At 38.6% G+C, this 26,287-nt stretch overlaps 3 protein-coding genes across 17 annotated transcripts in view; 2 read left to right on the top strand and 1 right to left on the bottom strand.

Annotated features, from left to right (window-relative positions):
* LOC106051060 (uncharacterized) lies at positions 1-26,222 on the top strand. 10 transcript variants are annotated; one of them, XM_056043057.1, is made up of 5 exons: positions 7,523-7,660; positions 18,490-18,624; positions 19,829-20,180; positions 23,513-23,600; positions 24,274-26,222. In XM_056043057.1, the coding sequence occupies exons 3-5, from the start codon at positions 19,879-19,881 to the stop codon at positions 24,382-24,384; spliced, it is 501 nt and encodes a 166-aa protein (XP_055899032.1). In that variant the 5' UTR covers positions 7,523-7,660; positions 18,490-18,624; positions 19,829-19,878; the 3' UTR covers positions 24,385-26,222. The 10 variants fall into 10 exon arrangements, with proteins under 10 accessions (XP_013061638.2, XP_013061637.2, XP_055899035.1 ...); XM_056043058.1 differs by having other exon boundaries at positions 18,490-18,594; XM_056043059.1 differs by having other exon boundaries at positions 18,490-18,568.
* LOC106051058 (uncharacterized) overlaps positions 1-26,287 on the top strand; it is a 61,953-nt gene that overhangs the window by 2,525 nt on the left and 33,141 nt on the right. The gene's annotated exons all lie outside the window — the stretch shown is intronic.
* LOC106051057 (uncharacterized) lies at positions 12,005-18,402 on the bottom strand. Of its 4 annotated transcripts, none has more exons than XM_056043050.1 (5): positions 18,320-18,388; positions 17,320-17,494; positions 16,767-16,995; positions 13,813-14,031; positions 12,005-12,947 (listed from the first exon to the last, which is right to left on the bottom strand). In XM_056043050.1, the coding sequence occupies exons 2-5, from the start codon at positions 17,400-17,402 to the stop codon at positions 12,675-12,677; spliced, it is 804 nt and encodes a 267-aa protein (XP_055899025.1). In that variant the 5' UTR covers positions 17,403-17,494; positions 18,320-18,388; the 3' UTR covers positions 12,005-12,674. The 4 variants fall into 4 exon arrangements, with proteins under 4 accessions (XP_055899025.1, XP_055899027.1, XP_055899026.1 ...); XM_056043052.1 differs by having other exon boundaries at positions 17,320-17,489; positions 18,371-18,385; XM_056043051.1 differs by having other exon boundaries at positions 12,006-12,947; positions 18,371-18,402.

A 26,287-nucleotide genomic window follows, 5' to 3' on the forward strand; every position in this document is an offset into this window, starting at 1 on the left:
GAAGCATACCCACAATGCCTGTGTGTGCAGACAGAAAAACAACTTATCACAAGATCAATAAAAAAAAAAATTAGAACATAAAACTCTTGCTTCATTGAACATCATAGTTCGCTTTAAAAGGTAACTGGGTCCAATTCTTAGACGTTTTTTTTTTGTTCAATAAACCAAATGTCTTAGTGGACAAACAAAAAATTTTTCAATCTTCTAAAATCTTCGTACCTATTTCTAAAATTAAAAAATAGTATCTAAAAAATTCTAATCTAGATCTAAACAGGGCACAATATAGAGCAGTGACATTCATAACAAACGAATATTCACATTTGACTAGAGTAACACCTTTAGTAAAATCACTAAATTTAGAAAGCCTTCAGGAGAGACTCTAAAGTAAAGTAGAAATTATACATAAAACACTGAACCATAATCTTCAAATACAAAAACAAAATCTAATAAGTTACTCAAAAAGACACAAAGATAAAGGCACATTCCTCGTCCCATTTGCTAGGACAAATTTGTACAAATGCTCCTTCTTCCCTAGTGCTATTAGAGCATGGAATGGGTTGCCTGAGCTAGCCAGGAAAACCAGTGACTTAGAAGAATTTAGGTCATTGGTTAATATGCATGACTAAATGCATGACGTAGGTCGTAATCATCTTTTTTTGAAGTAACGTCTGTATTATATAAGATAAGATAAGACTATATTTGAATCTAAAATTGAAGATCGTTACGATCAACTAAATAACGAGCTTCACTGTTGCCAACTAAATTATAAGAATTGAGTTCCGATTTTTTACAAAGTTTATATAAATTCACTCTGTCTGTCTGTCTTGTCAAAAGTTTGTACACGTTATTTCTCCGACACCCAATCTCGGATCAAGCTGAAATTTTGCACAATTATTTCCTTTACCTACAACACAAGAATCAATTTAAAAAATTAACTAATTAGTTAATCACCTATTGTTAATAAATTATTTTGTTAGATATCTCAACCAAGGAAAATTGTACTAGATTGAAGTGGTGATATAAGCTGAATTAGTCCCCTTTTATAGATTGTCGTCTGAGGCTTAGTGAATACGAAGGTGAAATAGAAACAAAAGATAACTCTACAATCTTCCATGTTCACAGACTCTTCGCTAGCAGAGTGGTTAGTCCTAAAGCTAAGATCTGTGATAAGATATTTCTTGGGGGCTTCATTTCAAAGTGCTGCTATATTGGCGATGTCATAAACTCTTTACACACTTGACATGCACTGACATGAGTGGTCTCTATTCTATATACAGTGGCGTCACAAGGGGGTGCGGTCCGTACCGCGTGACACCCACGCTAGTGACGCCACTACATATATATGACCTATTTTTGCACTTCGTCCCTGTCAAAGCTACTGCGCCGAATCACCATAACGGCTGCCTTGTTGTGTGGAGTGCGCTCTGGACTGTCGTCTAAATACTCCTGGGTTCAAACTTTGATGCATCCGCCATCCTCCCTCCGTTCTGCGGAAGTAATAATCTAATTCTGAAAGAACATCCGAAACATGTAAAACATCAACAAAATGTGTGTGTGTGTTTGTGTGTTTGTGTTTGTATGTGCCATTAAACGGATTGATTCTGGACTTGAACACTCTCTTTAGAGTTCATCAATGCCATAAATAATAATTTTACTTTTAATTAAAAAAAATATGTACTAACAAATAATTTAAAAGTACGCATTTAATTTAGTTATATACCACAACTTTGCAATTTCTCACGTGACGAAAGCCAATCCTCGATAGCTGCGGTCACAGGTTGGGCATCTGTGATCACCAGGGGGCTGTTGTACTTTCACCCTTCTTTCTACTTGTGTTAGACATTCACATTATCCGTAATATTTTTACAAAGCTTATATCAACTCAGTCTGTCTGTCTGTCAGTCAGTCTTTCTGACAGTGTGGTTTAAACATGTTGTTTTTTTCTCCCACTTCAGATCAACTTAAAACTTAGCACAATTATTCATTCAACCTTACAAGACATGAATCAATTAAAAAAAAATAACCGATTTGTTAATTAATTATTGGTGATTAATTATTTGGTATGATACTTGAAATAAGGGAAATAAATGCTACTTAATGGGTGCATTAATCCCCATATTACGTTTTGACACATTTTGTTTTCTCACTTCCCATTCTCGAATCAAGTTGAAATTTTGCAGAATTATTCTTAGTCGATGACAATTACTCGAATCAATCCAAAAAATTAACCCATTCGTTAATCAGCTAGAACTAATTAATTAATTGTGTTTTATATAACATGAATGGAGCTTAACACTGTCATCTTCAGATAAATTACATTAATTGGCGGTTGTTTCCCTTAGATAAACTTTGTTGTTTTTTGTTATATTTCTTGTTTGTTTGTTTTTTTATTAAAATGAACTCGAGCACATTATGTAATAACACAACCAATATTCCTGTTGGAATGATTGTGTAACACTCTTAAGTCTTAAATCGCTCATTCAATCCGTTATCAAATTTGAACACCTAAAGTTTATCCACTGGATGGGGGGGGGGGGGGGAAGAGAACGCACTGACACGAGAGTATCGTGAGACTAACACGAGAACAGCTTTTCTTTACTTTTCCTGCATTTCCGCTTTTGTGAAGAGATGTCGCGGACAGAAGTAGCAGACGGTCTGTTGCTATGAGCGAGACCCTATAAAAGTATGTCTGGCTGCCTGGTCATGTAGTATGAGTCTCTGGACTGACATTGCGCTAATTCTTGGTTAAAAATCTGCCTGCCCCCCCCCCTCCCCCCGGGTGGTTTTCGGGAGGTTTAGGTTAGGACGAAATCATTTTTTTTTATTTTGAAGAAATATTTCTAAGCTTATTTTTTTCTCATCACGCCTATTCTCTATCCTAGATCAGGGCCGGCCTTAGGCTGATTTGACTGATTACAGGGGCCCCGCAATTTACTTTAAGTATATCGGTCTCGGTCATGCTCTTGTCACAAGCTTTTAAAGATTTAGGATTTAGAGAGTTAACAAATTTACTGTATTGTACGATTAATTATCCAACTGGCGCCTATTGCGTTTGAGTTGCTTCCTATGCATAGTATACAACAAATGTTGATAACATAATCTAATTAATAGTTATATTTGTTATTGTCAGCAAATTTAGAAGAGAATCCTATCAAACATCCATTAAATTGGGCCCTGAAATTCGTAAGGTCTGGACATCAGGGTAATGGTGGGTCACCAAAGTTCAAATGGTTTTGCTGTCTTTCCAATGTACGTATAGTTTACGAACCAAATTGGTCTTTTAGCATATTATAATTAATGCATTCTGGCAAGTGTAAAATGAAGAGCTACTTGTATTTTTTAAAGAAACAAATAAGAGAAAAAAATTGCATGTCTTGTAATAAATGATCACGTGATTTTTCTTCCCAGTCGAGTATTGTTGGTTTGCACTTAAGCCAGCTAGATCACAAACATGATGCAAAGGGTTCCACGCTACCCACCTCTCCACGCCAGGCTACTCCGCCTTGAAGAGGGTCCGCCCATGTATCGGATGCTGGGATACGCCGACAAGAACAACACCCACGGCGACCTCTGCAGCCTCTTCCCCGCGGCTTACTACGGGCCTTTCGCCTTCCCGCGTTTTCCGACCAACCAGCCCCTTCCTTTTGGCCCCGGGCGATTTGGGCTGCCTTCCATGCCCCTGGCCTACACGACACATTACTGGGACGACCGGAGAATGCCGTGCGACTTCTACTGCCGCCAGACGCCGTACCACAAGCTCCACTACATGCGGGTCCAGCCTCCCAGGCCCGAAGAGGTCATCTTCCCAGAGATGGCGGTGCCTGGAACAGGGGTGCAGAGCACCCTGCAGGACAGCGGCCTGCTGTACAAGTCTGGCCTGGCTCCACCCAGGTCTTTCTCAGACGAAGCGTACACGTGGGACACATTGAACATATCTTCCAGCCCGTTGATGCTTTAAGAGATATTTCTAACAATTATTTTCTCTGTACCGTGTTTAATAATGTATCTTTATGGTATAAATGGTGCCTCGTTTGTCTTTACAGTAGGCTATCACAAAGCTCAATAGTCTATCGATAGAAACTTGTGAATCCACATAATTGTGACACAGGCTAAACATCTTGTAACGTTTTGTGTGTTGTCTTCTTAAAAGAATAAAAATATAGGATAGTTCTTTTACATATGTTATGATCAAAGTATATTTGTTACCAATATTTTGTAACATTGCCCGCCATTTGTTTGTGGCAATTTGTGTAACCCAATCCATTAGCGAAATTGTAGATAATAAATTGAAATCTAAAATCGTAATGTGACATATGTAAATTGTATTAGTTATCTTGCATGTACAATTGTGACTACGATCTAAGCATACATTATGCTAACGTCTAGTTGAGATATACAGCTTTAAAACATTGTGTAAGTTGTCTAACATAGGGAAGATCATGTCAACAGAGATTTATGTAGGATTCAAGATTGAATGTCTGAGTCACAACAAATAAAAATGTTTGTATTCATCACCAAATCTATTTCAGACTTTGTTTAAATATGTATTCTTTGACTGTCCCTCAATCGCACCGTGCAACAGTATGGTGGCATTAGTAAACAAGATTAATGATATGTGCTTCAATGATCTATTTCTATGATCTGTATCCTAACACTTCTACCTCACAATCACACTTCATTTTGTTTTGTTCACATTTCGGGTTTATGTTTTTGTTACTTTTTATTTCCTTCGACAGATTACTGCGTCCAAGCTCAAACATCCTGCAGGACCCGGGGGGAGGGGGGAGTTGGGGTGAATGCGGGCAAAATTCGAGCTCGTAACCATGGTGACGACAGCCCTTAGCGCATTCTTTGCAACCAGGCGGCCATTTTGTTACTTTGCTAGAATCCTCTGATTGCGTCTTCTCTGTTTGTTACTTTAAAAAACTTTGTAACAATATTTCCAATTGGTCGTGACTAAATGAAAATAAAAAGACATAAAATAAACAAAAACATTATATAAATATATAAGTAATACCTCCTTTACGCATCTTACGAGCGTTTAGTTTGCTCTTAATAACTACGAATGTTAGATTTAAAAAAAATAATTTTATCCCGCCCCATACCCCCCTCCTCAGAGAAAAACTCCTTGTTAAGAGAATGTCTAAATGTATTAGATCCTGACTTAGAAGACGATGCGCAAAAGGTTCCAGAACATTAATTTCTTAAACTCTTGAATCAATAATGCCTTACATTCGGAAATTCCCGAACTCGATAGTCCTTTCAAGAGCACGGTGGTCCTTTCAAAACCGATGTTGCATCTAGAATCTAGACCTAGATTTAGTCTCTAGCCAAATTTACATTTTAATTATTTTTTTAAGATGGAAAGTTATAATTTCAAACTAATGTTGCCAACGAGCTAGTAATTCTTATCTCAGAGATATACATCAACTGTTAAATTTCTAGGAAAATCGTTAGAGCAGTATTCGAGTCTCGCGTCCACAAAGGTTCCATGAAGGAGTGACTTCAATTGATGCATGTTTTTCAATAATAACTGTGCCTTTGTCTACCGCAGCTTTAGTGGCAGCCATCAAGTCTAGACCAATTATCACAAACCAGGAGTCGTGTCAATCTTGCCCTTACCCCAGCCACTAGCTAGGTAATAAGACTGGTGTATTACATTTTTCACAAGTTAATCTTTTTTTATGAGTGGATTATCTCTGAAACTAGTGAACGGTCACGACATGACTGTAACCTACCCTCCCACACACACGCGCACATGTAGGCCTACACATATACAGTTGAGCCCGTTTAATCGGACAACATCGGGGATTCTATCTTTGTGGTACTAGTAAAAGGCTGTTCCTATTAACCAGATTCTTTTTATAACCAAAATAGGTTGTTTTTTTTTTTTTTGGTACTTCAGGATTCGATCCGTATAAGCGTCTGGTCCGTTTAACTGGATTAAACTGTATCTGTATGTAGCCACGTGAAATAATGCATGGCTCCTTATTCTATTTGTATGTGTATTTCTGTGTAGCCACGTGAAATAATGCATGGCTCCTTATTCTTCTGACTCAAAGACAAGCCTTATTATTTGTACATCTTTATGAACTATATATACCCTACATACGCACATATACATAAACTTCTAGCGTTTCAAAACCCTTTCATAAATGAAGTTGCTGGGCCATTTTTATTATTACGTAAAAATCGATCACCAAACTTGACATCGATTAATGTCCCAGGCTTATCTATTTTGCATAAACCAGCTATCGATTGATCTGTCCTTATTCAGGGCGCTGCATTCATCAAATTGAACTATCGACCTCTTTCCGACAGCATTAATAGCCTTTTTACAGATAAGGGAAATAATCGAGTTAATAAACAATGTCGTGTTAAGGGTTATCTCCCTGCCCCTCTCTGCCTTAATACACCTGTCGTGTGTGATGATAGCACAGCACTGTTCAATAAATGTCAACAACACAGGGTACGCATTCTATGTGGGTGAAGTCAGACCGAAAACAAAATATATATTACAAATCTTATATTGAGAGAAAGGCGGCGTCTCCACAACTGCTACCATATCTCTTAATATTGCAAGTTTATCTCCACTTTTTCTATATAAAACAAAATTAATTAATAACACCTAATTGATTAACCAATTGGTTATTTCAATTTTTTTTATTGATTCATTTGTTACCATCGACAATTAATATATGTGAACAATTTCAATGTGATCCTAAAATGGATGGAAAAAAGGTGTAAAAAAAAAAATTCACCCAGACAGACAGACGAACATAGTTTTGTGATTCAGTGATCCCTTCTTAATTACTGAAGATGCATTCCAGAACCACCCACGATATTTATCTATACACTATATTAAAGTTTAATACCCGCCTCGCTTTTACCCTACATGCACCAATGTACTCTACTATACATATACAACATACAAAATACAGTAATAATAAAACAATACAGTAACAATCTTTCTCTCTCCCGCGAGCGCCACTGTGCTAGACCAATCAGGCGTTGGGCTACAACGTAAGACAGCCAACAAACCTTGTGTTCTTTATGACTCATATCCGAACTCGTAGCTTCTCATAACAGAATTAATATTAGTAATACATTTTTATGTATTTTTATTAATTTTGGGATTTTTCATGTAAAAGTTATAAATTTTTTTTATATATTTTCTATTGATAGCATTTCGATGAAAATTTGAGAAAAATTAAAGATTCGCGATTTACTTTTTCCCTTTATTTTCTTCTTATTTTATAGTTTTTATTATTTAAAAAACAAAAAGCTGAAGTACGCAGTGGCGAGGAGATCACTGCATTTCTATGTGCCAGAAACAGATGATAAATATTTACAAACAATAATGTCAAACGTTTGTTGTCTTCGTATAAAGTGTGTTTTTATGTGCGGGCCATTATGACGGATTAACAACTTTTATATTTTTGTTTATTCGGTTTGGGGAGATAATGCTAGCAGAGTTGATCCAGGTCGGTGTTAAATGTTGAGTAGTCTCCCCTGAAATCGATTCAGCGATCGGATCAATCTGATCTTATACTTGGCGGTAACTAAGCATTAAATCTGTCAACAATCGCCATATTGGGTTTTACTTAATAATAACATCAACACAAGTCTCGCAGTGAGATTGGTCTCTCCCTAATTGAGGGTATGTACACATTACTTTGTAGCTAGTAAACATCTTATAAGAACTTGAAATATGTGTATAATAGAATTGAAATATCTAAATATAGAGAGATGAGCATTTAGTATGCTAAGTTTTATTTATGCTGTCTAACAAAAGCTTTTCTAGAACAAAAATAAAGAAGTGTAAATATGAGACTCAAAGTATGCTCCATTAAGGGCACACGCCACATACAAACAGATTCTTTTTGTAATTTCGTGGTTCCAATAAAAAAAATGCGGTTTCACTTTCCCTTTTATTTTCTATAATTTCAGAGATACCACAAAACAACTGGGTCACACAGGGTCACACAAACACAACATATAGTAAGAATCTAGTCAAATTTTTTAAATCGAATTTCATCATTCACGGAACCTCTTAAAACAAATTAGCTGTGTATTATTTATAAATAAAAGAATTTGAATAGATTCCCACTAGACAACGGCTTTGTCTGCGTTGGGTAAGACAAAAATATGTAGGTCGCAGGTAGAACTGCGTAGCCAAGTAATATAATATGCTGCTCCTTAAATCAAAGGACTTCACGACATTCGCTTGTTTAGTGTAAAGGAAAGTGTGGGAGGGGACGTGAGGGGAACATTGGGGGTAGAGTGAGAAAGGGGGAGGGGAATATGACAGAAAATGTGAGGAGGGAATGTGAGAAGAAAATGTGAGGAGAGAATGTGAGGAGGGAACGTGAGGAGGAAATGTGAGGAGTGAAAGTGAGGAGGAAATGTGAGGAGGAAATGTGAGGAGGGAAAGTGAGGAGGGAATCTGAGGAGGGAATGTGAGGAGGGAATGTGAGGAGGGAATGTGTGGGTAAAGTGAGGAGGGAAGAAAATGTAAGGAAAGTAATGTTTACATTATTACATTTTGTTTTCTGTGCTGTTTGGTTCAAATTTTTTATTCTTTGAAAGTTTTTTTTTAACTGCAGCTTGATTGAGCGTTATTCATCTTTTGGGGATACTTATAGATCCTATATTGAGGCTGGTTGCCTATTGAGACCAAATATGTAGTTCAAAGCTGTGTCTGCGTTAACACGTGAAATACTGCTTTCTTCCTTTATCTGCACACTAGAAAACATTCGCATTTTTTATTGTTGTTATTATCCATGCTAATCGTCAAACAAACCCTTGATTGGTTTACTTTTGAAATATTCGATAACACGCATTACGTATTGCAACTCCTTTGAATCGTTTCTACAACTGCTTGGAATCGGTTCTTTAACTCCTTTGAATCGGTTCTTTAACTCCTTTGAATCGGTTCTTTAACTCCTTTGAATCGGTTTTTTAATTCCTTTTTAATCGGTTCTATAACTGCTTTGAATCGGTTCTTTAACTCCTTTTAATCGGTTCTTTAACTCCTTTGAATCGGTTCTTTAACTCCTTTGAATCGGTTCTTTAATTCCTTTGAATCGGTTCTTTAATTCCTTTGAATCGGTTCTATAACTGCTTTGAATCGGTTCTTTAATTCCTTTGAATCGGTTCTATAACTGCTTTGAATCGGTTCTTTAACTCCTTTGAATCGTTTCTTTAACTCCTTTGAATCGGTTCTTTAACTCTTTTGAATTGGTTCTTTAACTCCTTTGAATCGGTTCTTTAACGCCTTTGAATCGGTTCTTTAACTGCTTTGAATCGGTTCTTTAACTCCTTTGAATCGGTTCTTTAACTCCTTTAAATCTGTTCTTTAACTCCTTTGAATCGATTCTTTAACTCCTTTGAATCGGTTCTTTAACTCCTTTAAACCGGTTCTTTAACTCCTTTGAATCGGTTCTTTAACTCCTTTGAATCGTCCCTCTAACTCCTTTGAATCGTCCCTCTAACTCCTTTGAATCGTTCCTCTTAATCAATTTAACACACAAATTTCATCATTTTTACCATTTTAGTATTTTCTCAATAATAAATATGCATTCACTCAATTCACTGTACAGGCTAGAAGACAAAATGTACAATAGACTTTGTAAGCAATAAAAATTGCATGAAGTAGATCTACGCTAAGTTAATAAGCAATGCCTTAAGTAGATTTATGCTAATACTACCTGCCCTGCTACCAAACACAATGCATGCTTTGATCATTAAAAATGTTATCCTATGACGTCATCATTATTGTGCCTATATTCAACTTGTTACAAAAAAATCAACAGGAGGAGATAACACCGGAAGTGAACCACAGCACCAGTGTGTCGCCCAAGAGAAGTGTGATTACGTCGCCAGACAGCTTCCGCTCAACTATCCTGCGTGCAGACGTGAAGCCAAAACATCTTCTACCATCACCAGTTTAAGAACTACTTTATCAAGGTCAATAGCTAAAAATTGATTGCAGACTTAGAACTGAAGAATTCGCTCTTAGTACTATTAATACCGAATAACAGAACAAAAAATTCACTGTTGTCAAAGCAAAAGCGACATTCATTTATACTTCCAGTTCCTTTGTCTCCGCCATCAATTTCCAAGAATGTCTCAGCTCAGGTCTTGTCAAACGCTGCCACCAACGGTGACGCCCACCATGCTAGAAGAAAGACCGCCAATAGCAAGAAACGGCGGATCCTTCATGGCGACCCAGAAAGGGTGGCCACCTTTTGTACCCGGTTACTTTGGCCCATTCTCGCTGCCTCCGAGGAGACAGTCCGCCATTTTGGACCTTAAAGACAAGAGAGACGGCACGGACGCCAAGGGCCCAGGGAACCCAAGGTGGGCTGAAGGATCGTGGCCCCTGCCTTACCATACCTTGTACTTCGATCCTCAAGTTGAAGGCGACTGGGTGCATTTTGAGCGTTTCATGCCCCCTGGACAAATGGTCCGCCGCGCATGGCCACTAGAGCCCATGGAGGAAGTCCGTTTCCCTGAGAGAGACATCGCCAGCCCCCAGTACTTGGACAGGAAAAACTACCGTGGCTACCACTACATTTCAAACTACACCAACAGGCGAATCGTGGGGGACCCCGGCGCCCCGTGGAACAAAAAGGGCGACCTGGCTTACAAGTCTTGGGCTACCATCATCCCTGACGTGGATATCTAGGTCCACCACGGGACTCAAATGCTGTCCTTGGTAGAAACATTTCTAAGCGAACAAGCAGACTAAGATAAGCTTCAACACTTCGAACTGCCTGTGTGTATAAATATCTACAACTTGTGTATATTTCAAAGTGCTTGTTTATCAACGAACTATTCTGTCAGACAAAAAAAAACACCTGTACTTAAACCAGATGAGAGAGAAATTATTACGAGAGAGAAATTATTACGAGTATTGATTCTAAGCAAACTCTTTTTGTAATCAGTTTGAAAAACCATTATATTAATTAAAATATAAATTGCTGTATATTGTTTTGTAAGAATGTTACTATAGGCAGTGGTTGTGCCTTTATTTCTCCACCTTCTCTCTCTCTCCCTCTCCCTTTCTCTTAAACACACACTCAAACACTTGCTTTTTCTAGGTCTCCCTTTCTGCCTCTCTCTCTCTTTCTCTCTCTCTCTCTCTCTCTCTCTAGTTTTCTCTCTCTTACACACACAAATTAAGCACTCGCTTCTTCTCGGCCTCTCTCTCTGTCTTCCTCCCTCGCTCACAAACACACTCACACACACACACACACATACGCATCGTAGACGTAGTTTATCACTATTTGCTTGTGAGTATAAAGACAATGTATATAATCAATACTTCAAAATGAAAATGACCTAGCCATCTGTGACTATTAGGAAAAGAAACGAATCAAACGAAAAGCAACTATATATATATATATAGGATTGATGATGTGGAAGCAGATCTGCAATAACTTGGGGTTAGGGCGTGGAGACGAAAGGCCCAGGAGAGATCTGTATGGAAGGATGTGTTGAAGCAGGCCAGAGCCCTCCATTGGCTGTAGAGCCACTGGGATGGATGGATGGATCATATATATATATATTGTTTTTGAGGAAACAAATAAAAAGATCGAAAGGAAAACAAAATAGATTTCTATGTATTCATATTTTCAGTTTTTTCGCATTCAGTCTTGGATGGGTGGCTTAGTGATATAAACCTAACCAGAAGGCTTGAGTTCAACTCCCGGTGGACGCTAAGAATGTCTCAAGTCAGACTGGACTCGAGCTACGTTTTATGTTCCCTCAATGTCAATAAAGAAAATTTCTAGCAGATACATGTCCGCCCCAAGCCCACATGACCACAACAGTTATCGGACCAGAGCATGATAAAGATACTATACACAAAAAGTTATAATACCAAAACACGGACCAACAGAACATTTCACAGTAAGAAAACAAGGGTGACTACTTAAAGCAATTTTTCATTCACTCCTTCAAATCTCCAATCGAATCAACATCACATTAAACACAAGGGTCGTTTCCGCCAGAGAAATGTAGACAATAAGGAATAAACACAAAGTAATGGAAAATGGCTTTAAAGAAATTATATTTCTATTTAATTATCTGCACATGGCATTATTTGATGGTCTGGTGTTTTAAAATGTAAGATGGTGTTGAAAAGGATGATATGTGTTGATAATTACTTGATGGAAGTTAACAAACTGCCAGATGCAAAAATACCAAAATAAAGCAATAATTAATATGCAAATATAGCTATAGAACTTTACAAACGTATCAATTAATATGATATGATAATAATAATATGATATTTTTTTTATCCACAAGTCATTTATTTATTTTATATTAATAATTTTGGTAAAAATCGTCATAAGAATTCAATACCACTGAGGGTTCTCAATTCTTGGATTCTATAGACTATAGGGGAAAAAAACTAGAATCGTGGAATTATAGAACTCAAGGTTGTATAGTCTCTTTAGAGCACCAGTTAATTGACTTATGGATGGGACATTCACTGAAGAATATTTTTTTTTAATTCCATATTTTAAAAAAATTCCATAGTTTTAAAAAAATTCCATATTTTTAAGTATTCCATATTTTTAAAACTTCCTTTCAAAGACGTTCTAAACAGAGTAGTATGTACAAAGTTGTATTGTGCAATTTAAGTGTACGTATATGACTGTCGCTCATACCCTAACTGTAGGGGAACTAAAAGGCGTCTCTGACAATTTGTAGTTGGTCAGTTTGCCAAAGTGGGTGACCTCTCCAGTCCCTGGCAGGTTGGGGATCTCTTTGTTTGCCGGGACGGGGATGACACGACACCGCCGGTACACCTGATGGGCGTCGCCAGGTTTGGGCGGTCGGCCCATTCGCACCTCGTTGTAGAAGTCCCAGTACTGTGTGGGGGCCCTGGGCAAGTGGCAGTACAGGGCATAGTTGGCGTCCAGCTCGCGAGTGATCTGTGGGCAGAAACAAACAATAACAGGAGACTTATACGAATATATCTAGATCAGTTGGCTCTAAATCGTGTATTGTTTGGCTTTTCTTAAAACCCCAAAGCGTCTAATCATCTTTTAAATATTTCGCTCTTTTATTTTTTACTTTCACATATCATTGTAAATATTAAAACATCTATTCATTCGTTATGTATCAGTACATTTACAGAGACTTCCTTTTACAAGCAGAGGAGGGAGGCTATGCCTTGATTTGGGAGGATGTCATCGGCAGCCTCTCCGTTTGAGTGGCCTCTCACTTCAAAGGTTTATCCATTACTTAAAAAAGGTGCACAATTCCCTGAAGATAAAACTACACTTCTATCCGTTTATCAGAATCTTGAACATGAATAAGAAGAAGTTACTATAAAATAGGTTTTCAGTAAAAGAAAATGTCTGTTTATTTAATTCTTTTATATATTTTTTTTTTCTCAAACGGCTTTTTTAAATTTAAATTTCAGTTTCGTGTCCATTATTTTATAGTGTATATATATATATATATAGCCTACATACTTTGCACCACAAGAGGGACTCTCAAAATATACTTCGCCCACATAAATTTAGGTCTTTCGCCGCCCCTGTTTACAAGTAATAATATCATGACACACCTTACATAACTCGTATAGCATGTGTTTTACAACGATGGTTAGCCCTGTAGAATCAACGGTGTAAGCAAACATCTATAAACCTTATTTACACTTTAACTCTTTAACCACTAAACGCTTTTTATTTTCCTCTACTATTAAGTCAGACTAGTCAGCTTGTAGACACCGCTGCCTTTCTTCTGTCTTTTATTAGGGAATTTAAAGCATACTTAAGAGAAATAGCGAACCTCGGTCAGTGGACGTGTGATCCAATCCTTATAGCGGTAGTTGGGCGTGTAGGGGTTCCTCAGGTGTTCTTCGAAGCTTATCAGGGCGTAGGAACCATCTATCCTCTCCCTGCATCGGGTCAGCTCCTCGGGCACCTGGACTCCGAGAGGGTCGTCCGGCAAGTAGGTGGCGCCCTTGTAATGCTTGTCCAGCAAGGGAAGAGGTGTCGTGTCATACAGCTAGAAGAGGACACAGAAAGACACAATTAGCAGCGCAGTGTCTTGTACTAGGAACCAGTATTTTATTGGATCAAAGTTTCACGATTTTATATTGGTTTACAACTATCCTCCCTTGGTGGCGCGGTGGGAAAGCGCTTCCGAAGCGGGTCTCGGGTTTGAATCCCGGTGAAGACTGGGATTTTGAATTTTGGGAATTTTTCAGGTCGCCTCTTAGTCCACGCTACTTTAAAGGTGGTACCTGACGACAGCTTGAAAAAAATAAAAAAGGCGACTGGACGTTGAGTTGCCAACTTGACTTTAGACTTCTACGACTATCCCTAATAAATGTTTCGACATTTGAGATTTTATTTGGGCTATTTGTAATGTAGTTTATACATTTTAGGTATAGGAGATATAATTACCTCAATAAAAAAAATAAGCTGCTTTAAAAAAATAATTATTCACGTCTATGTTACATAATTCTCATAATAGTTGCCCAGGAGTGTAGTATACTCTCCGGGCTTTCGTCTTATTGGTCCTGCATTTCAAATCCTGCCCGCCGCCTACCCTGCCAGACTGCAAGAGGTTTGGGCTAGAATTTTTAATTATAATCTTCATTTCGTAAGCAACACTTGAAAGTTCACAGATCAAAGAATGGTTGAATGAAACTTTGTGTGGTTCTGTGTGTTTGTCAAGGCGTGGTTCTTTGTGTTTGTCAAGGCGTGGTTCTTTGTGTTTGTCAAGGCGTGGTTCTTTGTGTTTGTCAAGGCGTGGTTCTTTGTGTTTGTCAAGGCGTGGTTCTGTGTGTTTGTCAAGGCGTGGTTCTGTGTGTTCGTCAAGGCGTGGTTCTGTGTGTTTGTCAAGGCGTGGTTCTGTGTGTTCGTAAAGGCGTGGTTCTGTGTGTTTGTCAAGGCGTGGTTCTGTGTGTTTGTCAAGGCGTGGTTCTGTGTGTTTGTCAAGGCGTGGTTCTGTGTGTTCGTCAAGGCGTGGTTCTGTGTGTTTGTCAAGGCGTGGTTCTGTGTGTTCGTCAAGGCGTGGTTCTGTGTGTTTGTCAAGGCGTGGTTCTTTGTGTTTGTCAAGGCGTGGTTCTTTGTGTTTGTCAAGGCGTGGTTCTTTGTGTTTGTCAAGGCGTGGTTCTGTGTGTTTGTCAAGGCGTGGTTCTGTGTGTTCGTCAAGGCGTGGTTCTGTGTGTTTGTCAAGGCGTGGTTCTGTGTGTTCGTAAAGGCGTGGTTCTGTGTGTTTGTCAAGGCGTGGTTCTGTGTGTTTGTCAAGGCGTGGTTCTGTGTGTTTGTCAAGGCGTGGTTCTGTGTGTTCGTCAAGGCGTGGTTCTGTGTGTTTGTCAAGGCGTGGTTCTGTGTGTTCGTCAAGGCGTGGTTCTGTGTGTTCGTCAAGGCGTGGTTCTGTGTGTTTGTCAAGGCGTGGTTCTGTGTGTTCGTCAAGGCGTGGTTCTGTGTGTTTGTCAAGGCGTGGTTCTGTGTGTTTGTCAAGGCGTGGTTCTGTGTGTTTGTCAAGGCGTGGTTCTGTGTGTTTGTCAAGGCGTGGTTCTGTGTGTTCGTCAAGGCGTGGTTCTGTGTGTTTGTCAAGGCGTGGTTCTGTGTGTTCGTCAAGGCGTGGTTCTGTGTGTTCGTCAAGGCGTGGTTCTGTGTGTTTGTCAAGGCGTGGTTCTGTGTGTTTGTCATGGCGTGGTTCTGTGTGTTTGTCAAGGCGTGGTTCTGTGTGTTCGTCAAGGCGTGGTTCTGTGTGTTTGTCAAGGCGTGGTTCTGTGTGTTTGTCAAGGCGTGGTTCTGTGTGTTCGTCAAGGCGTGGTTCTGTGTGTTCGTCAAGGCGTGGTTCTTCACTACGGTGATATGTAAACATTCAACTAGAATAGTTTCGAACTTCTTGAGATCACATTTTGGTGTGCAGTAAACAAAAATGTAAGAACCATCCGAGAACGGGAAGTGGGAGGAATAATGTTTACACAATTTGTACCAGACAGACGGAGTGAGTTAATATATATAAAAAGAGAGAAAATATGCATCTTTCTCCGCGCACACCAAGTAGTTCCCTCACACCAACTAATTCCCTCACACTAACTAGTTCCCTCACACCAAGTAGTTCCCTCACACCAACTAATTCCCTCACACTAACTAGTTCCCACACACCAACTAGTTTACGCACACGAAATTTAGGACGTTTACAATTCAAAACAACTGAAGAGTCGAAACAAAAACTTTATGTGGGAGATTGTGTCGTAAACACGAGACACATGTAGCTAGGGACTAAAGTAACCCGAGGACCTCCTGGACTGTAGAATTCTTCCGCCAAGACAATCACAACACAAAGTCACAACAGGTCAGGACTTTGGAATGCTGGTAAAGAGAGGCCTCAGTAATCTCAAGAGCGAAGACTTCGATTGAATCTCGCCTTTACAGTGAGAATGTGTCACCAAAAGATCTTCACAAGATCAATACTAAACACCGGTGTATGCTAGCTCTTTCTCTCCCCGTTCCATTTACATTACATTTTGCTCATTTGTATTTCACTCTCCTGTTACGATAAAACTTCAATACAATTTTTGTTTGTTATCAGAAAATGTTATATTTGGTATCGAATTATGGGAGAATGCATGCTCTTTTTACGCATCACAAATCTTCAGGCTTTTTCTCCTTCGAAGCTCTATGCGATCGCAAAGTCCAGGCCTTGTTATAAACTCTCACGTAGTCCTATGGAACTAATGAAGTCAGAACCTTCCTGCATGCATGTTACAAACTTACTCTAAATAGAGGATGGTCCTGTCGGACAGCTGGTGCCCATTCATGGCCCGTAGCAGACGTCCTCTCGGCCAAGCTTTGGTCAGTAACGGATGGAAGTAAGTCCCTGTAGTTACTGCAGTAAGCGTACTGATACTCGGTCCCTGAAGGCCAGCTCGAAGGCTGCTGGTCACGTTGGAAGTCTCGGGTGCATAGACCGTACAAGGTAGGATTGCGAATAGACCTGGCGAATCTGGAATAGATGAAGTCACCAATTCTACTTATGTATGTAATTAATGAGCTGAAATAGCCATCTTCCCCCCCCCCCCAATCGCAGACAACGTTAACCTTCTCTCTCTCTTTCTCTCTTTCTCTCTCTCTTTCTCTCTCTCTTTCTCTCTCTCTCTCTTCGGAAGGAGACATGCACAGTTGTCACTAGGAAAACAATGAAACTAATGGATGACCTTTAAACGAATTGATAACCTTGAAAAGAGATTTAACTTCGTCTCGTGAATACTGATGTAGTCTCATGAGCTTTGTAGTTTGTTAACGAGTAAATCAAATCTAGATCGAATACCTGCGCAAATCTCTCGGTCTATCGCTCCCTGGCGCCCTCTCTATTGAGAACAGTGGTGTGGGATTGGGACATCTCCAATCCATTCTCGATTTGATGACTCTAGACTCACACTTTTCTGCACATCAATGTTCGTCAAAGTGTTCACTCAAAAGCCTTGATTAATTACAAGACTACACTAGACAAGGAAAATACTTGATAAATTACAAGACTACGATTGACAAGAAAAATAATTGATAAATTACAAGATTACACTATACAAGAAAAATACTTGATAAATTACAAGATTACACTCGACAAGGAAAATACTTGATAAATTACAAGATTACACTAGACAAGGAAAATACTTGATAAATTACAAGACTACGATTGACAAGAAAAATACTTGATAAATTACAAGATTACACTCGACAAGGAAAATACTTGATAAATTACAAGATTACACTAGACAAGGAAAATACTTGATAAATTACAAGACTACTATTGACAAGAAAAATACTTGATAAATTACAAGATTACACTAGACAAGGAAAATACTTGATAAATTACAAGATTACACTAGACAAGAAAAATACTTGATAAATTACAAGATTACACTAGACAAGAAAAATACTTGATAAATTACAAGACTACACTAGACAAGGTAAATAGTTGATGAATAACAAGACTACACTTTGCTGTGAAAATAATTGTTAAATTACAAGACTACAATTGACAAGGTAAATAGTTGATGAATAACAAGACTACATTTTGCTATGAGAATAATTGTTAAATTACAACACTACAATTGACAAGGAAAATACTTGATATAGTTTAAGTCTGAAGATAAATCCATAATTGAATAATAGCCTAGGTTATAAATATTTAGAAAATATTTTAACCAATGATTTACTAACAATAATGTTAAATATATGCCTGCTTTATCTTGCTTTTTTGTAACTATATATTGCAAAAATCGTTAGTGATGTTTCTTTAAAATATTATGAAAATGTATGTCTATTACATTTTGAATATATTTGTTTAAAAAAAATTATTTTATCGGTAGATTTTAGACCTAGATCTAGATGTTTCATACAATACCAATCCTAGTGGAAGCTTTCGCGTTTATAATCGCACCTCGCACTTCAGTGCACTGCCAGTGCGCAATTTGTCATTATAGACATAAATATATAGGTCTGTGGTCATTACCAGAAGTGAGAGATAGGAAATACGCTGTAAAAACATGCCTCCATTATCCGAAACAACCCAGAAAGTATAGAATGTCTTTTTGATTTGGTGGTATCTTTTCTTTCATAGTGTATATTACATGTATGTAGAATTATTTGTCATGTCATAGTAAAGTAGACTTCTGATTTGCTATATACTAATTAAGAGAAGACACAAGAAATATTTTTGACTTACGCTATATTAACTAATTATCTAATTAAGCTTCCATTTCTGTGGATGATGACCAAATAAAAACGTATTTCTAATGATAGACTATTTACTAGGCTGTTGTTGTTTTTGTAAGCTCTTATCTGTCGCAACCAATTATATTTTTCTTTAGCCGAGAATGAAATATTAAGCATGGCAATTTGATGGCAGTTTCTGACAGTTTGCATTACATCAAGTTCACATTTGTTGTTGTTTATTTTTTTAACATAGTTTATCGATAGCCTCAATGTTCTGCAGCGTTATGGGGTGTGTGTGCGTGTTTCTGGTGTAATCATGGGTAAAGGTGGGCGGATGTTTTTGGTTGTGTTGGCTGAAGAGAATCTGATGCAACTACGAAAGGGTCTGGCGTTGTTCAAGGGAATGAATACAGATTTAAATGTTGAAGAAGAGGGGAGATAAGCAAGAGACGTTGAACAGGAATGACGTGTATTTTTAGAGAGTTATTTAAAACAAATGTTAACCCTTTCAGACCTTTCGATCTATCGGGCAGATGCTGTTAAGTTCATCTGTTTCTATGGGCCAACATACGGTTAACGAGCAACCACTTTAATTTCCACAACTTAAGTCAGGTATCCATTAGAGTTTGGTGTGACTCAGTGGCGCCCTAAAAATCTTGAAATTTAAAATTCCGAGATTCGAACCCAGGACTTCAGGCTCGGAAGTCAACTTGCATAAATTATAATTCCAATTTCGTTTCTACATATATCTACTTTCAAGTTGAATACGTGTAAATTTGTGAATAAAAATTATATTTTGTTTTAAAAGAAGCTTGTTAAAGTTTATTCCAAGTAACACACTAAGAATTTGATACGCTTATATCGGATTGGTTTCACTAGCTGTTTGGGGCTACAAACCAACGACCAAGTATCAAAATATTTATCAACATGCAGAACGAAAAAACAACACTAAACTAGATGATAAGATGTGTAGCTGTGTGCTAGGTTTCGGTGTTCTACAGACGTTGCAGAACTATTGCTTTCATGCTTTATGAGGTATCATAATTAAAAGGATTTTTAAAATTCTGGAATGAAACTCATTTAGCTAGAAATTATTTAGGTTTACTGTTTCTTTTTCCAAGCCAATATTTTGAACTCCCAGTGGACCTGATTGGGCAGACGAGACAACAATATGGCGTACTTAGACGCTGTCAATCTTCACACACTTCCGGCCATCAACTCCACGCGGCCACCGGGGCCCGAGCCGTCCTCCATTTTATTTTGCCAGGGGCCGCAGTGGACGTGGAGGTACCAACGCAACCGCAGTTTGGACAAACTGGACGACCGCTTTATGTACAAGGACCAGGGTCCGCCCATGTACCGCCTCCTGGGGGCGCACTACGGCATGTACCCCATCCCCAACAAGACCGACTTCCACACCTACGCTAGGTCGTACCACTACGAGACACGTGGGAGCACAAGACCGGATGTGAGGTGAGTGGCGTCCATCTTTAGCCTAAGTATAAGCAAAACATATTAAGGGAAATTCCGAAAGTTTTTCAAAATTGAGTTATTGACATATTTAAATTCTGCGTGAAAGGTTGTAATAGTAAACATTTTACCATTTTGTATTTAAATGCTTAGAAAAAATTTATATTTAATAAATTAGTTAGTAAATTCTTGACATGTCAAAAAAAAAAACGGGATTCTTTGAGATTTTGTTTTAAGCTATTTCAAACGTCACTTCCTTCAACAATACTGAAAGAGAAAAGACATTTAACCAATCGTATCGCTTCATTCTTACAGTAGCTGTTAGGCTTAGTGATTTGTTACATTGTTACAATTTATAAAAATAAAGGCGACCGCTCTGATTGTAACAATTACAGAGGCATCTCACTGCTTAGCATAGTCGGAAAGGCTTTTGCTAGAGTATTACTAAAGCGATTACAGATCCTGGCAGATCGTGTTTATCCAGAGTCGCAGTGTGGCTTTAGGGCAGGAAGATCTACAACAGATATGATTTTCTCTCTGCGGCAGCTACAGGAGAAGAGCAGAGAACAAAAGCAGCCCCTCTTCATAGCTTTTATTGATTTGACCAAGGCCTTTGACCTTGTTAGCAGAAGCGGTCTGTTTGCTGTACTAGAGAGAATCGGCTGTCCAAATAAGTTAAGAAAACTAGTGTCAGCTTTTCACGAAAATATGCAGGGCACCGTTCAGTTTGAAAGTTCTTCCTCCAGGCCATTCTCCATTAAGAGCGGTGTAAAACAAGGATGTGTACTGGCCCCTACACTATTTGGCATCTTCTTCTCAGTCGTACTATCCAGTGCTTTTAAATCCCTGGAAGACGGAATATACATCCATAGCAGATCCGATGGAAGGCTCTTTAACCTGGCACGTCTTAAAGCCAAAACGAAAAGGCGTCGTATCTTGATAAGGGAGCTGCTGTTTGCCGATGACGCGGCACTCGTATCTCACTCACAAGGAGGTCTACAGAAGCTAGTGAACGCCTTAGCAGCTGCTTGTCAAGAGTTTAGCCTTACTATAAGTCTCTCCAAGACCGAAATCCTGGCACAAGACGTTGCAGAAATACCTATAATACAAATTGGGAACCACACCCTTTCAGTGGTGCAGGAATTTACCTACTTGGGTTCAACAATTGTCAGTAACCTAGACTTAGACATCGAGCTGACAAAAAGGATAGGAAAAGCTACCACAGCATTGGCAAAACTCTCCAAGCGCGTCTGGGAAAATGGTAAATTGACCACAGCGACCAAAATCCTAGTCTACAACGCCTGTGTTGTGAGCACTCTCCTTTATGGCAGTGAAAGCTGGTCAACATACATGTACCAAGAGCACAGATTGAATAGTTTCCACTTGCGCTGCCTGAGACGCATAATGGGCATCTCTTGGAGGGACCATGTCTCCAATCAGGAAGTTTTGAGATTGGCCAATATGAACAGCATGTATGCTCTCCTGACACAAAGGAGATTACGCTGGCTCGGACATGTCACCCGCATGCCAGATGGTAGAATCCCGAAAGATATCTTATATGCTGAGCTTGTGGAAGGAGTCAGACCCAAGGGCCGCCCAAGACTAACATATAGAGATGTCTGCAAGCGAGACATGAGAGCCTCAGGCATCAGTGAAAGTATGTGGGAAAACATAGCCAAAGACCGGAGTGCATGGAGACAGACTGTGCGTGCTGGGACAACCTTTGCTGAGAACAAAAGAATTGAAGCGGCTTTAATCAAGAGGGAAAAAAAGAAAGCTGCCCTGTCTGCTAGCCCTAAATCAGAGGCATACAAATGTACGAATTGTGGCAAAGTCTGCCGTTCTAGAATTGGCTTGATTAGCCACACCAGATTCTGCCCCGTCTCAAGATTAAGCCAAAACCAGTGACTCACTTGGGCGCATCCATTGCCTTTCGAGACAAAAGGAGCCATATATTTCAAACGTCACTTCCTTCAACAATACTGAAAGAGAAAAGACATTTAACCAATCGTATCGCTTCATTCTTACAGTAGCTGTTAGGCTTAGTGACAGCCTAGTCCAGAGCTATGATATAGTTTTATATATAAAATATTTACTTGCATAAATAGATCTAAAAGCATTAGGACAACCGACTCGAGAAAAAAAGTAACATTTTCATCTAAGCCTCTCTCTGTCCCAAGAAGTAAATAGATCGTGTGTCTGAATGATTCGAACAAGCTGGTCAGTGTAAGGCTAGTCGAGACTACATGTAGTCGGTCATGACAAGACAACCAAGCGATAGTGTTTGTGCGTATTGAGTGGTCTGGCGAGAAAATACACACTGCCGTGGTTAGTCAAGCATGTAAATCTACTTTCAATACGCATTTTTTTCTTTGCACACAACATCCTAGATCTAACTGCATAGACGAAGATATATTTCTTTTACGAGAATGTAAACTTTGCTGCATGGTCTCCCGTTATACACAATTGATAAAATTAAGCGTATTTGTGACGTCACATAGAAACCCGGTGAAAGTTTGACTGTTTTGGATGCGCAGGAAAATTACGTTGGAAAAACATCAATTACTACGTTAATATTGCAAATAATAAAAAAAAAAGAATATATTCATTATCTGTAAATCAAAACATATATTATATCAAAAATTGTCAAAACCATCGGAGTTTCCCTTTAAACTCTATTTGACGTCTTCCATTACTTCTGGCGACAGAAGAGTGACTTGGGCAAGGGAAACAATTCTACAGGCCAACACCCACTGTACATTGTACACTGTAAATGATACAGAAAGAAAAAAAAATGATTTCGAACTAAACACACTTCTCGTTGGCTAGAAAGTCTGATTCGTTAGTAGCGACACTAAGAAAGTGTAATACAGATGTCAACCTAACTGCTGAAGCAATGAATGATGCATACCTGTTACTTATATGGTGACAACACTAAGGACACAATTATTGATGAGAGATAATGGGGAATTAGATATAGCGAAATTAGGGACAGTCCTGACCAGGGCACGAACCCTCCACTTAGGTCAAGGCGAATTGACCACTCGACCATCAAGGTTTCCAATAAAAGAATCCTTCTGATCAGTAGTGTTCGTCACTTCTGCAGTTTACTACCCATAAGGCATACGGTCATATGACCCTTTTTGACTCCACCCACCGCTACCGCCGTTTTCTCTCTTCCTTGACCCCCCCTCCCCCACCTTGTGGACCTGAAGAGATACCTCGTAGTCGAATTCCCCGCTAGTCTCATTTTCTTACTTAGAATTTGTTACTTATTATTTGTTAGTTATAATGTGTTACTTATTAATTACAATTTGTTTTGTTTTTGTTATCAGTAACGGAGCAGTGACATTTCCGCCGGGACCACCTCCTCCACAAGTCGCCATGTTTGATGGGTTGACTACATCGCCAACAAAATCTTTAGTAAGAAATGTTTCTTAAAGTTTCTCTCCAGCTCCAATAAGGCGAGACATTTTGTCGCTGTGACGACAATTTGTAGCTGCGTGAAGATATTTTGTAGGAATGTGTAAATAGGTCTATTTGAAAAAAAAAATGCTGGCCTTCAAATCAAATACTACACATCGTGTACTACAAGTTATGCACTACACATCATGTACTATATATCATGCACAACACATAATGTACTACAAATTATACACCACACATCATGTACAACAAATCATACACAACACATCATGTGCTATAAATTTTACACCCCACATTATGTGCTACAAATTTTACACCCCACATCATGTGCTATAAATTATTTCTCACCAAACAAAACAAATATCCTTAATCGTAATGTTATTTATACACAAAATGTTTGTCAACAATTATACAGTCGTGTCTGATTAATCAGAACTGCCGCTTACTTTGAGCGAATCCTCCCAAGTTACCAAAATAAATCCTATTTTACACTCGAATCTAGTCGATTAGTACGACCGGAACGATCGTTTCCTGATGTGGTGCCGGTATTGACTTTTTTATATTTTAGAAACAATGATATTCACTTAAAATCTCTTTAAATCTCTCTCTCTCTCCCTCTCTCTATCTCCACTGAGTCCTTAACGATAACTTCTCTTGTTGCTCTCTCCAGAGTCCTGACAAAGGTGATATGGCCTACTCGAGAGTGGACACGTTGATGGTCTGGGACAAGTATCGCTACCTGCCTGGCCCACCCCCTGAGGCACAGATGTATCAAGTTTAGAACCAGTCTTTGGGAAATCTATTAACCGCCATCACTTTCGTTCATGTACATCAGCTGTTTCAAACCGCGTGCTTTCTATATTTTTTTTTTGGCAATGACGTAATGGAGTTATCGATCTTACATTTTGGACAACATAGCATCTGGAAGCGTGACGTCATCAGTGCTTACTCCATAGAAAATTATGCAGCTGGCCGAGAGAAGCTTACTGGACAGACATAGATCTAGGTCTAAATGCCGTGTAGAAGAAAGACAACCTCTGACCCTAATTGCTGGCAACAAATGCAGAAATATATTTACAAAAAATTGTCATGTGTGAGAGAAATACATTTTAGTAGTCCACAGTCGTTCATGATTCATTTTTTTTTTAAATTGTCTATTAGGATTCAATTTCAATTTCAATTATTATTTACTACAAAGGTGTTTTAATAGTGTCACTGTACTAGAACGTAGGACGTAAGCATCATCTCTTTTTGAAGTGACGTCTGTATTTTTATACTTTTGGAAGAGTCAAGGGTAATATACCCTTTCGTTTATAATAAAACATGGAGAACTGTAGATATTTTTGTAGATATGTTTGCGTGGTCTTCAGTGGAATACAACATACACACACATACAGGGTGACGAAACAAAACGACATTCAAACTGGAGTTCCCATGATGCCACACAGTCACACACACTTATTATTTGTTTCGTCAAGATGTTCATTCTAGAAGAACTTCGCCTTTTCTATTATTATTATTATTAAAAACAAACTAATATTCATTCTCTGGCACTGCCAGGATCAAGCCTCGTTAGAGAGAAATAAAATTTATATTAGTCTCCCTTTAACAGTGTTCACTGAGAAATTGTTGATGTGGCAGGTCTGAAGCACTAACGCCGTCTGGCAACGAGAATCTTCTTAGGGATGTCAAGGGCTTTGAGGTGTCAGTTGTTACCCACGGTTTATATAACAGGGTATAAAGCTATTTTAGACAACTTGCATAATCACTTGAGCTCTAATTTGACATTTGAGGTTCCAATATTTTCTTTTCCATTTTTATTTCAGTCTTCTTAATATTTTGGGATAGTGACACGGCGATGTCAATGGTGGTGGCTGTTTTACTTTTTTGTCAATAAACAGCAGATCTTTTTATTTTACCTATTCCTTAGTCTGGACCATTGGGGCACCAAGCAAGACTCGTCGACCGTCTTCCTCCATTCCTCCCTGTCTTTTCCCTTGTTTAGAACCTCTTTCAATGGCAGGCCCGTCCATTGTTTTATGTTGTCTTCCCATCGCTTTCTCTGTCTGCCTATCCATCTTTTTTCTGGTACTGTTCCCTGAAGGAAGGTCTTAGCGAGCCCTGAGGATCTTGTAATATGGCCATAGATTTTAATCTTGCGTTTTTTTACTATAGTTAGCAGGTCATCATGGGGTCCGATCGCTGCAGTAACCCTGTCTCTAATCTCTTGGTTTGTGACGCGGTCTTTGAACGTGATACATAGGATCCTTCTGTAGATCAAGGCGATTAAAATCCACCTTTTTTTTCAATCAAAATTGACCTATCCCAGTGTAATAAGTAATTGGTTGACTCGAGAACCTCTTGTTGCGAGTAAGTGTCAAAGCCAGGTGTTGATGGATTAATGTTTCAACTTGGTTATGGCGACCTATTATTATTTTTATCATGAGCTATATTACTACACCATTTTATAAAGTGTAATATAAACATGTAAATGAACCATATATAGGACAAATACTTTGTTCGTTCGACTGTAATACATTTTTACCACCTTTTGTATATTTATACATCTCTGTACGGTTTGAAGTGTCAGTAGAAATTAAATCCAATGTCTACATACAAGTGCTCTCGTTGATCAAGTTTTTTGTTTGTTGTTGTTGTTTCCGGAAGCTTAATCTTCTGAACTA

This window comes from Biomphalaria glabrata, chromosome 10 (genome assembly GCF_947242115.1).
Source record: "Biomphalaria glabrata chromosome 10, xgBioGlab47.1, whole genome shotgun sequence".
Taxonomy (NCBI): domain Eukaryota; kingdom Metazoa; phylum Mollusca; class Gastropoda; family Planorbidae; genus Biomphalaria; species Biomphalaria glabrata.